Raw genomic sequence first — 9,689 nt, forward strand, 5'->3', positions numbered from 1 at the left:
GCCCTGCTAAGGCATTGGGGGTGACCCCGCGCAGGTTCGAACCCTGCACTTGTCGTTTTTTTGGAATCCTGATTTCTCAGTTTGTTAGTGAGTATCTGTATCCCTGAAATCCTGTGGCACATCAAAAGTCCTTCGACCTCTGAAGCTCGTGATTTAAAGCCATGACGTCGAACCTTTAAAGCTCGGATTTCAACCACGTTGCCCCTCTCAATAACTCGTTGCCCCTCAAGAACTGCCGACTGTACACCTCCGTACTTCGCGCCTTCCTACAAATAAAATTGAATTATGTCGTCACCACAGGTAAGATACTCGACGTTCCGTCACAGAATGACATCAGTGAGCTTCCCGAGGGGAGCAAGCCGTCACTGCCCCTCAAAGGTCCAAGGAAGCGACGTCCGAGGAACCGGAAGCCTGGGACTGCTATTAAGAGTGATGCAAAACGAATCGACTGTCAGGCTGAGACGCCGCTAACGCCGAACAAGGCACGCAGAAAACGAAAACCGGACACCGTGAAGACACCTGCCGGCAATCAATCAGCTCCCACTCCCGTGCACACATGTACGGCGGACCAAGGGAGTGGCGTCGCTAAGAAGAAGCGACAAAGGAACCGGAAGAAGAAGCCGCCGGCATTGCCAGTTGAGACTCCACAACCGCCGCCTCCACGGAAGAGGAAGCGTAGGCGCGCCAAACCCAGCGCCGCCGACGTACCACCTACCTCGGAACCTTTGATTCCATCAACTGCAAACCAATTCGGTCTTCAAGGCGACCGTGTGACGTACAATCCAACTGTGACGGCTGACGTGCCCCTCAGTGAGCTCCTGGAGCTGAACGGCTTTACTTCGGACACTGAAGTGGCTAAGTTCGCGAAGCTGTACGCGGATTGCGTAGTCCTACGACCCATCCCTCATGACTTCTCTGATGATGAGGGCTGCTCGGAAGGTTCTGTGAATAGTGAGTCGGCATCCATCGCTCATGACTTCTCTGATGATGAGGGCTGCTTGTTGGAGACCTCCGAGGTACATGGTGGTCACGAATCCGTTCCTGGTTGTGATACCTGCACGTCCGAGGCTGTTGTGCAGTTCGACACACAATTAGCCTCTAGTTCGAAAACAGATGTCGACTCTGTCGAGTCCGCCGCAGATTCCGACCAAAGGATTGATCCCGCCTTGAGGCCTTATGTACCGGCACAATCCAGCCATGTCATCGGCTTTGTTGTGAAACCCTCGGATCCTGATATTCAAGAACGAGTCGCTGAGTGTTTTCCTGCCGGCCTCGTATGTCTACTGGCTTTCCCAGCGTCCTACCCCAGTGCGGCCACGGCAGGAGAGGTGCCGAGGCTCAGCATTATCAACAAACACGAAGTTGCCGACTTCGTCGCGGAGGCCTGTCAGAGGGTCTTCTCTGCTGAAGTGGCGTCCATGGCGGAGGAGGCAGCCCGAGTACATAAGTTTCGCGGACAGCTCCGGCCCTCACAGCTGTTTTGGGCCATCTGTGGAGTCCGCGCAGTCGACACGCACTTCGCAACGATACTGCGTTTGTACGCGCAGGCGCTCAGACGTGCTGAGTGGACCTCTGAGGACCAGAAGGCCCTGGAAGCCGCACTCGTGTACTGTAAGCACGTGAAGGAGCCCAAGCAGAAGTGGAAATTAATATCTCAGATGGTAAAGACCAAGACCGCCAAGCAGTGTGTCGCTCGGTTTCAGCAGCTACACAAGCAGGCGGTTGCCTCCAGAAAGGCTGTAGCGCCAGCGCCTGAAGAGAAGGAGGTCTCGTTGAACCCGAGCTTTGACGACACGATTGACCCCAACATCAGGGCTGAGGACGCTATGCGTGAAGACTCTCCGACCGACCTTGCACCCAACTCTGCCGATCAAACCCTCACTCTCGAGGAGGTCACCAGCATTGGCGTGAACCTGTTTCAACTCGTAGCCGTCAGTCTGGAAATCTCCTGCCAACGGTGTCACAAGAGGCCTACTTTTAGGTTGGGCTTCCCCGTTAAACAGGGAGTCGTGAAACCTAACGGGGCGTTGATTGACTGTATTCGCTGCGGCCTGCGGACTGGGGTGAAGGCCATTCCAGCACTGGGTGGGTGTAGGCGTCGCCGCTCACGCAGCCTTCGGCACAGCACCTGTCCTTCGCTTCCAGGCGATCCAATGCACCGTCCTTGATATCCTATCGTCGGACTTCCAAGTCACGTGTGGCACTTGCGACGCGCTCGTACGTGTAAAGAGCGTCAGTCAGGGGCTGACCCGAACTACGAAATGCCCGCAGTGCCACTCTTCTCTGCGGTTCGGATTTGGGCGAGGCGTTGTTGGAGGGCAGCCAACTCAACAGGCGCAGGGCAAATCGTTGGTGTCCAAGCGCAAGAAGCAGGTGCTGCCCATAAAACTGGGAACTGCGCTGCCCAACAATGGCGCATGCAAACACTACAAAAAGTCCACCAAGTGGTATAGATTTCCGTGTTGCGGTCGCCTATACGCCTGCGATATCTGTCATGACGACGCAGAGCAGCACGAGTCGGATTTCGCCTCCCGACTTATGTGTGGTTTCTGTTCGAAGGAACAGGCGAGTAGCAACGAGCAGTGCTCGTCGTGCAACAAGATGCTCGTCGCCAAGTTCAGCGCTCATTGGGAGGGAGGAAAAGGATGCCGCAACGCTCAGTTAATGTCGACCAAGGACAATGCGAAGAGCCGTCTCCTCCGAAAGCAACGCGATGAGCGGCGCAAGCGTCTAGTGGCGACAGCCAAGAAGAAGTAGGCTGATATATGAATGGTACAAAGGAAATTGACATGTGTCGACTCAGAAGACGAAGCGACGACAGATGCCGCATATAAGACGCAAATTGCTCGGTGGGGTAAGCCTTAGTAAATATTCGTATATATTCGCTAATGAGCTTCACTCTTACCACTCTGCCTTACGAAAGGGCTGCTCTTGCACCCCACATCTCCTCCACGACGTTGGAGTATCATCATGGCAAACACCATCAGGCTTACGTGAACAAACTCAACGAGCTGACGGAAAACAACAAAGACGGCAAAACATTGGAAGAGATCATGGCCGAGTCCACTGGAGTTCTATTCAACCAGGCTGGCCAAGTGTACAACCATAACTTCTACTGGACCAGTCTCAAGCCGAACCCCAAATCTGAGCAGAACCTCCCTCATGGACGAGTGGCAGAGTTGATCAGCAGGGACTTCGGATCTTTCGATGAGTTCAAAGCTAAGTTCTCTGCGGCTGCCTGCGGCGTCTTCGGGTCTGGCTGGGCCTGGTTGGTCGTCAAAGACGACAGGCTGTCCATCGTAACCACCTCCAACGCTGCCAATCCCCTGAAGGAGGCTGTTCCGCTATTGACGTGCGATGTTTGGGAGCATTCTTACTACTTGGATTATCAAAATGCTCGCCCCCAGTACATCGCTGCCTGGTGGCATCTCGTCAACTGGGATTTCGCCAACGAGAACCTCAAAGCCTGAAGCTGTGAGATGTTGCTTGTGTCGAGTTAGTTCATGTTGTTGCACAGTTCTCCAATCACCTCATTCTCGAAAACTGCGGAAATCGTCTCCTAATGGTGTCTACAGCGTCAGTTGTAAGGCTCACCTGCTTCCACTACATGTACGGCCTCCTGTGTGGCTCTTGGGGCCTGATAATACTGCCCCGAGAGGCTTCACGGCTTTTCCCCAGGGGGCAATCGGTCGTTCTGGGCCTCTCACTGGTTATTGTGGGGCTTTCCCAGCTGGTCTGCCCTGTAATCGGCGCGTTCTCAGACTCGCTAATGTGAGTGCCAACCGCTTGCCCCACACAGACGTCCCGCTGTTCTAGACAAGCGAAGACCCTTCCTCCAGATTTCTGGGACTCTAGCGTGTCTTTCGTGTCTTTGCATGTGGGGTTGCTCTATCTTCTACCTTCGGTACTTCTACTACTGCTTCCTCCTATCGGCTATGCTGAATTTGAACGTCCTGTACAGTATCGTTTGTGCACTGGTGCCGGATTCGTTAGATGACGAATTGATACAGAAATCGTCCTCCATCGTGGCCGCGCAAGGCCTTTTGGGGTCTGCATCCGGCTTTTTGTTGCTTCTGGCGACGTCCGGGTCTGACTACCACTTCATATATCCCGTCTTCGTTGTCATAATGGCCTTCTGTCTCCGGCAAACTGAACTCGTGGCTGAGCAGTTGGCCCGCGCTCAGACGCCCCCAACTCCTTCTACCCCATCGACGAGCGCCAGCGACCGCCGAATTCGCACGCTGAGTCGCGTATTCTTCGACTTCGCCTTGGACTCAGGGGATCTGGGGGATCTGGAGTTGGAGTCTCTGACTGACATCAAGCCCGCTGTCGTTTCTGTCACTTCCCCCTCAGAGGATGACACGTTACCTCTTCCTCTGCGCTTCGCGCGGTATGTGCGATCAGACTTCGACCTTGCGGACTTGAAAGAGTGCTACACCATTGATGTGTCACACTCCTACGACTTTTTGTGGGTCTTCTGTGGGAGAACTGCCTACTACGTGGCTGTCTCGGTGCAGGCGTTCATCCAGTACTTTCTCAGGGACATCGTCGGTACTCTGAACGAGCATACGCAGCAAGAGCAAGTCGGGTATGTTGCGTTGGCGTCGACGTTCTCGGCGGCTGTCTTCGCCTTCCTTTTCGGACAAGTAATGCAGCGCGTCGCGCATATGCCCCTGAAACCGCCAATCTACGCAAGCTGTTTCATTATGGCGCTCGTTTACGCGGCTTTCGTGTTGACGCCCTTCTTCGCAGTGGGTTGCCAAAGGTCCAAATACCAGAACCGGCTCGCGTGGATTCTATCTGTCTCCGTGCTCTACGGAGCCGGGAACGGCTGTTTCCTCTCGGTGGACTACGCGCTTGCGATTGAGACCTTGCCTGACAAGCTGCGCCCGGCGCAGGCGCTGGGCATCTGGGGCGTATCTGGGTTCATAGGCAGCGCGATTGGACCCCTGCTATGGGGTATCTTCCTAGCACTTGATCGCGCAGACCCTCCGCAAGTGTACGGTCCCGTAGGCTACGCGGCCATGATGGTAGGTGGAGTCTCCTTCACCGGGGTGGCTGCTATATTCGTCTCTAAGGTTAGTGCTGTGAGCTAGCAGTTGACATTCGCAGCACTTTGACTGGACATACAGGCCTCTCCAGCGAGTCCGTTTCGACCTGGCTCAGCTTTTTTACGGTGGCCAGCCCGCTGGAAATGCGGCCGAATATGGTGTGCTTGCTGTCCAGCGTTGGCTGGGGGCCCAGTGTGATCAGGAACTGAGACGTGTTAGTATTCGGGCCGCTGTTAGCCATGGACAGGATTCCGGCTCCAGTGTGCCGCAAGTGGGGATGGATCTCGTCAGCGAAGGTCTCGCCGTAAACGGATGCGCCGCCGCGTCCCGTTCCTGTGGGGTCTCCTCCCTGAACTACGAATTCTGGAACGATCTGCGTTAAATGGGGATCAGGGGCTCACCCGGTGGAAGGGAGTGTTGTCATAGTAGCCTTTCTTGGCCAGCTCGTAGAAGTTGTGACAGGTTTTTGGGGCGTGATCCCAGTATAGTTCCACCTCGAAATCGCCTAGAGAGGTATATACGCTCACACTCATCGACAAAAAAACAGGGTTTTAGAAATAATTCGACAGCGGTGAGCTTCGGAGAGCTGGGAAGGTGGGAAGGCACTGCAAATCAACTTACTTCTTTAGTATTGTTATTCAGCCCACATGGACCTAGTTGCAACGACTGCCACGACACCAGTTAAGGCATGTCCGACTACGTTAAGCCAGGCTTTAGGCAACTTGCGAAGCCGGAATCGAATGCTCCAAAGGAGAGTCTGATTCATAAGGACCGTGGCACTCACCAGGCGTTGCCTCGCCCACTCGGCGCAGCATGCCATGCCCAAAGCGGCTAGCAGCCAGGAACTCGCGGCTGGCGCCATCAGCCATGATAGCAACAGCAACGCGAGTGTTATAATGGCGGTGTCGGGATTTAATTCGCCACGAGGTGCCCCTCCTAACAGAGCCAACACCATCGCAGAGGGGCAGCCGAAAGCGCCGATACTTAGGCCAGTTGTGAAGCTTGCGCATCCCGTAAGCAGCATTTCCCGACTGAGGACTCGGTCTTGCAGTAGGGCGGCTTGACTTAGGCCAATGGCTACCCCCAGTAACAGGAGAAATAGAGGTGTTAGCGTCGACACCAGCCATACACACACCAGGGTCGTAAGGGCCACTGCGGCTGTTAAACCGTCGAACGCAGAGGGATCTCGGTTGTGTCGACGATCGCTGGGTTATGAGGGAGTAGCGGCTCACATAACCACACGAGACTCCGTGAAAGGAGCAGGGGGGTCAAGCGCAGACAGCTGCACGTGACTAGTTTCACCAGCGACGTGGAACAGGGCAGGTGCCGCTTCGGGCTTGATGGAAGCGGGATCACAGGTTGCCGACGAGAGCGCCACAGGTCTCAACGTGAAGGGAGCCACTGAGATTCTAGTCAGGTCGTCCTTGGCAGCGCTCCAACCTGTGTAAGAGCCGCGGAACCCCCACAAGATCGCACTGCCCAGAAGGTGCAAAACAGCACCTCCGTTGCAGTAATGACCGCCAGCAGAGTTCCAGATGCGTGTACTGTGCGACCCAGCAAGCACCCCAGCGTTCCGACGGGCAGAAGTCTCCAGTAGCGTCCTAGCTCACATTGCCGATTGCCTAGAACCCGAATCAGCACGCGCGACCCGACACAGGCGAGGTTTACGCTGCGAGAGCATGTTGCGGAACTCAGTGCGGGGGTCAGCAGGAACCCTGGAGGGCCGCTCAGGAAGAAGGTGGCTGCTGGCACGAGGACAGTGCAGGCCCAGAGTTGGGACGCAACGTTCGCCTCCTGCAGCATACCGCTAACTGTATCGCTGAGGCCGTTCAGATTTAGTTCGTGGATGCCTCCGTTCATTGAAATGACGAATACACCGCCGTGTTGAGAAGCAGACGGACGCAGGTCTAGACCGAAATCATTTCCCACAAAATAAAAACTCAAATGAGAAGATTGAGTTGCCTACCCCCTCTCCCCCTGACGACCGTGGTCAAAGTAACCAGAAGGTCACCCAGCGATATTAAAGACAAGTCCCGCCAATCGCGATACAAAGGGGGTCAGAATGGGGCCGTAAATCCGGCTAGACACGATTCTCACGATGACTCTTTGATGTCACTGTTAGAGCCCCTGACTCAGCTGGCGTTTCTCCTGAAGCTAGACCGATCAACGGAGTCCGTGTGGACTCTGACGGCGTCGCGTCCCCGCGACCGGCGACTTACCATCCACTACGGGGCACGTGCCGTTCAGGAGTACTGGGAGCTGTATGAGGCCCTGCCCTCTGCTCGCGCCTTGCGGTTGGTGTACTTGTTTCTGCGGGTGGTTGGCAGGGTTGCACTACGCGACAAGGTCATGTGGGGGCGACTTCAAGACAAAGTCCGGATTGCTGCACTGCTCGCCTTGCAAGCGACTTGCTACGGAGACTTTCAGCAGCCACTCGCCGATCTGCGCTACTCAGCTGCCTATCGCAAACTTCCCTTTTTGTTCCCTGTGAGGCAGGAGGACGTCTCTATATTGCGCTCTTTGGATTTTGCGATTAAGAAAGAGAGCTGCGCCTCTGCTCTGGACTTCGTTAGCAGATACTCTCATGCCTTCAGCTTGCCTTCGTCAGACTTGAAGCGGATCGTTGACTGGGCGTGCGCGTTTCTTTCTGTCGCAGTATTCAAGCTAGCTATGTTCCCTGAGCTTGTTTTTTCAGACGCATCGCTGGTTGGAGCAGTGGTGTTCTATGAAGGCCTGCAGTATCCACACACGCCGAGGCTTCAGCTACGAGGTGTACCGTCAGCTCGTGAGATCAGACCCATCCTCGAGGATTTGACGATGAGGCCGAACACGTCCAGTGACTTCGCCAGTCTTCAGACGGCGGCCCATGGTCTGGTGCGAGCAACCGATCCCGGAGAGCCATTAGAAGCATGCTTCTTGGCTTTTATGCCTAGTTGACCGCCACTTTTTGTCATTCGTTAACTTCAATTCCGCCTGCAATCCGAGATTCGAAATCTGCAAATCGTAATCTATACTCATGGTGAACTGGTTGCAACACCTGGATTCGTACTGTAACGACGTATTCATACCTCGCTGCAAGCTGGCTATATCCGAATCTCAGAAGCATGGTGGCCCTGAGTACTTCCCATGGCAGCCAGGTAGAAACTAAGGGGTGACTCAACGCAGCCGGAGACTACAGCAGTGACGATGGCGGCGTGGATAGCAGCGTCGATGGCAGCAGAGTTCATGGCGGTGTTCATGGCGGTGATCATGGCGGTGGTCATGGCGGTGGTCATGGCGGTGGTCATGGCGGTGGTCATGGCGGGCTCGATGGTGGCCGCAGTACCTCTCTCGGTGCGTCAGGCCTTTCGCAAGCCGAGGCTGAGGAGGCTATCCCAGGGCCTCCCTCTCCCTTGGAGGTGCGTTTTCGCAAGGCAGCAGACCTGTCTGGTCGCTGCCCCGTGGACCGCATTCCCAAGCTGTGTTGGACTATGGATCGTGCACCAAACCAAATGGATCTCAACAGACTTTCTGTGGAAAGCGCTGGAATGGTGACGTTTCAGCAATTCCAGCAATGGTTGACAACCATTTCCTACTGTGATGAGACCGCAGAGGGGCTAGAAGAGGCATTCTTTTACATAGACCCAAAGAAGACTGGATTGGTTTCTAAAACTCAACTGTACCATTTGATGACAGTTGTAGGCGACAAACTCGATCACCGCGATGTGACCCGCTTGTTGCAGCTGAGTAACCAGCAAGATGACGATCCTGTGGACTACCGCAAGCTTCTCCGCTGGTTGCTGGCAGCGCACTCTGATAACACTGATAAGACGACACTTATGTAACGGAATGGTAACGAATCACGAGAACTATTCCGAATCAGACGAGTCGCCAGCGAGAAGCTTGTTGCTGGCTTCTCTGGCCTGGCGCTTAGACTTGCTGCGTTTCTTGGCTTCCAGAATTTTCCGTTGTTCGTGCTCATGCTTCTTGGAGGCACGGGCCACCTGGTCCATAGTGCGGTCCTTGACGGTGGCACTTTTGAAGACCACTGTTTTTTTAACCTCCTCTCGCCGAAACTCCTTGCACTTCAGGAGACCACCCGCTATGAGGGAAGGCCTCAACAGAGGCCCGTCAACATCTATTCCTGCGCCTTTGCGACCAGACCACAATTTCTCGAACCGACGGGCCATGTGAGGTTTGGACCTTGACAGCGGAACTAAATCAAACAGCAGCATATTCTGCGCATGTAAATGCTCCACTCGCTTGGTCAAGTCCTTCCGTACTGTGGCCATCGCCGGATTTTCCCGATTTTCACTGTTCCAGTTGGTGAGCACTATGTGGCTAACACTAGCGACCTGTCGATAAAACAATCGAGCTCCTTGGTGCACTTTCGTAGAGAACTCACTGCGTCGTCTAGCAGCTGCTGTTGGCTCTCGATGCAACCTTAAAAACTGGAGTAGTCTCAGGCGACTTACAGTGGTGCACACATAGCTACGACCAGTTTGCCTTTACCACACACATAGATACAACCAGCTTTAAGATTCTTAAAGTACCGTTGGTACTCAGTTTTTTCAACCAGTACACTGGCAAAGCGCACACACCGTGAAATTCACACTGCACACGTATTTGCGCCGGCAAAATCAATTGCGAATGTGGACA

The 9,689-nt window shown here is 54.6% G+C and overlaps 7 protein-coding genes across 13 annotated transcripts; 5 read left to right on the forward strand and 2 right to left on the reverse strand.

Annotated features, from left to right (window-relative positions):
- Positions 1-285: 285 nt before the first annotated feature.
- On the forward strand, positions 286-2,757 carry KVP18_001023 (uncharacterized protein; the record flags this gene model as incomplete). Of its 2 annotated transcripts, none has more annotated exons than XM_067950613.1 (3): positions 286-300; positions 327-2,085; positions 2,114-2,757. In XM_067950613.1, 3 exons carry the CDS (start codon positions 286-288, stop codon positions 2,755-2,757), a joined length of 2,418 nt encoding a protein of 805 aa, XP_067805914.1.
- A 131-nt stretch (positions 2,758-2,888) lies between these two features.
- KVP18_001025 (uncharacterized protein) lies at positions 2,889-3,470 on the forward strand (the record flags this gene model as incomplete). Its single annotated transcript, XM_067950617.1, has 1 exon — positions 2,889-3,470. One exon carries the CDS (start codon positions 2,889-2,891, stop codon positions 3,468-3,470), a length of 582 nt encoding a protein of 193 aa, XP_067805918.1.
- Positions 3,471-3,562: 92 nt separating this feature from the next.
- KVP18_001026 (uncharacterized protein) lies at positions 3,563-5,096 on the forward strand (the record flags this gene model as incomplete). 2 transcript variants are annotated; one of them, XM_067950618.1, is made up of 2 exons in its annotated part: positions 3,563-3,771; positions 3,800-5,096. In XM_067950618.1, the coding sequence occupies 2 exons, from the start codon at positions 3,563-3,565 to the stop codon at positions 5,094-5,096; spliced, it is 1,506 nt and encodes a 501-aa protein (XP_067805919.1). The 2 variants fall into 2 exon arrangements, with proteins under 2 accessions (XP_067805919.1, XP_067805920.1); XM_067950619.1 differs by lacking the exon at positions 3,563-3,771 and having other exon boundaries at positions 3,876-5,096.
- A 589-nt stretch (positions 5,097-5,685) lies between these two features.
- KVP18_001024 (uncharacterized protein) lies at positions 5,686-6,911 on the reverse strand (the record flags this gene model as incomplete). Of its 3 annotated transcripts, XM_067950615.1 has the most annotated exons (4): positions 5,686-5,808; positions 5,836-6,256; positions 6,284-6,491; positions 6,518-6,911. In XM_067950615.1, 4 exons carry the CDS (start codon positions 6,909-6,911, stop codon positions 5,686-5,688), a joined length of 1,146 nt encoding a protein of 381 aa, XP_067805916.1. The 3 variants fall into 3 exon arrangements, with proteins under 3 accessions (XP_067805916.1, XP_067805917.1, XP_067805915.1); XM_067950616.1 differs by lacking the exons at positions 6,284-6,491; positions 6,518-6,911 and having other exon boundaries at positions 5,686-6,075; XM_067950614.1 differs by lacking the exons at positions 5,686-5,808; positions 5,836-6,256 and having other exon boundaries at positions 6,465-6,911.
- Positions 6,912-6,995: 84 nt separating this feature from the next.
- Positions 6,996-7,988, forward strand: KVP18_001028 (uncharacterized protein; the record flags this gene model as incomplete). Of its 2 annotated transcripts, none has more annotated exons than XM_067950624.1 (1): positions 6,996-7,988. In XM_067950624.1, the coding sequence occupies one exon, from the start codon at positions 6,996-6,998 to the stop codon at positions 7,986-7,988; it is 993 nt and encodes a 330-aa protein (XP_067805924.1). The 2 variants fall into 2 exon arrangements, with proteins under 2 accessions (XP_067805924.1, XP_067805923.1); XM_067950623.1 differs by having other exon boundaries at positions 7,161-7,988.
- A 79-nt stretch (positions 7,989-8,067) lies between these two features.
- On the forward strand, positions 8,068-8,875 carry KVP18_001027 (uncharacterized protein; the record flags this gene model as incomplete). 2 transcript variants are annotated; one of them, XM_067950620.1, is made up of 2 exons in its annotated part: positions 8,068-8,188; positions 8,217-8,875. In XM_067950620.1, the coding sequence occupies 2 exons, from the start codon at positions 8,068-8,070 to the stop codon at positions 8,873-8,875; spliced, it is 780 nt and encodes a 259-aa protein (XP_067805921.1).
- A 24-nt stretch (positions 8,876-8,899) lies between these two features.
- Positions 8,900-9,322, reverse strand: KVP18_001029 (uncharacterized protein; the record flags this gene model as incomplete). The annotated part of the gene is made up of 1 exon (XM_067950625.1): positions 8,900-9,322. The coding sequence occupies one exon, from the start codon at positions 9,320-9,322 to the stop codon at positions 8,900-8,902; it is 423 nt and encodes a 140-aa protein (XP_067805925.1).
- Positions 9,323-9,689: the final 367 nt, after the last annotated feature.

This window comes from the organism of the source record quoted next (genome assembly GCF_019968955.1).
Source record: "MAG: Porospora cf. gigantea A chromosome Unknown PgA_NODE_897_length_9689_cov_344.887, whole genome shotgun sequence".
In the NCBI taxonomy this organism is placed as follows: domain Eukaryota; phylum Apicomplexa; class Conoidasida; order Eugregarinorida; family Porosporidae; genus Porospora; species Porospora cf. gigantea A.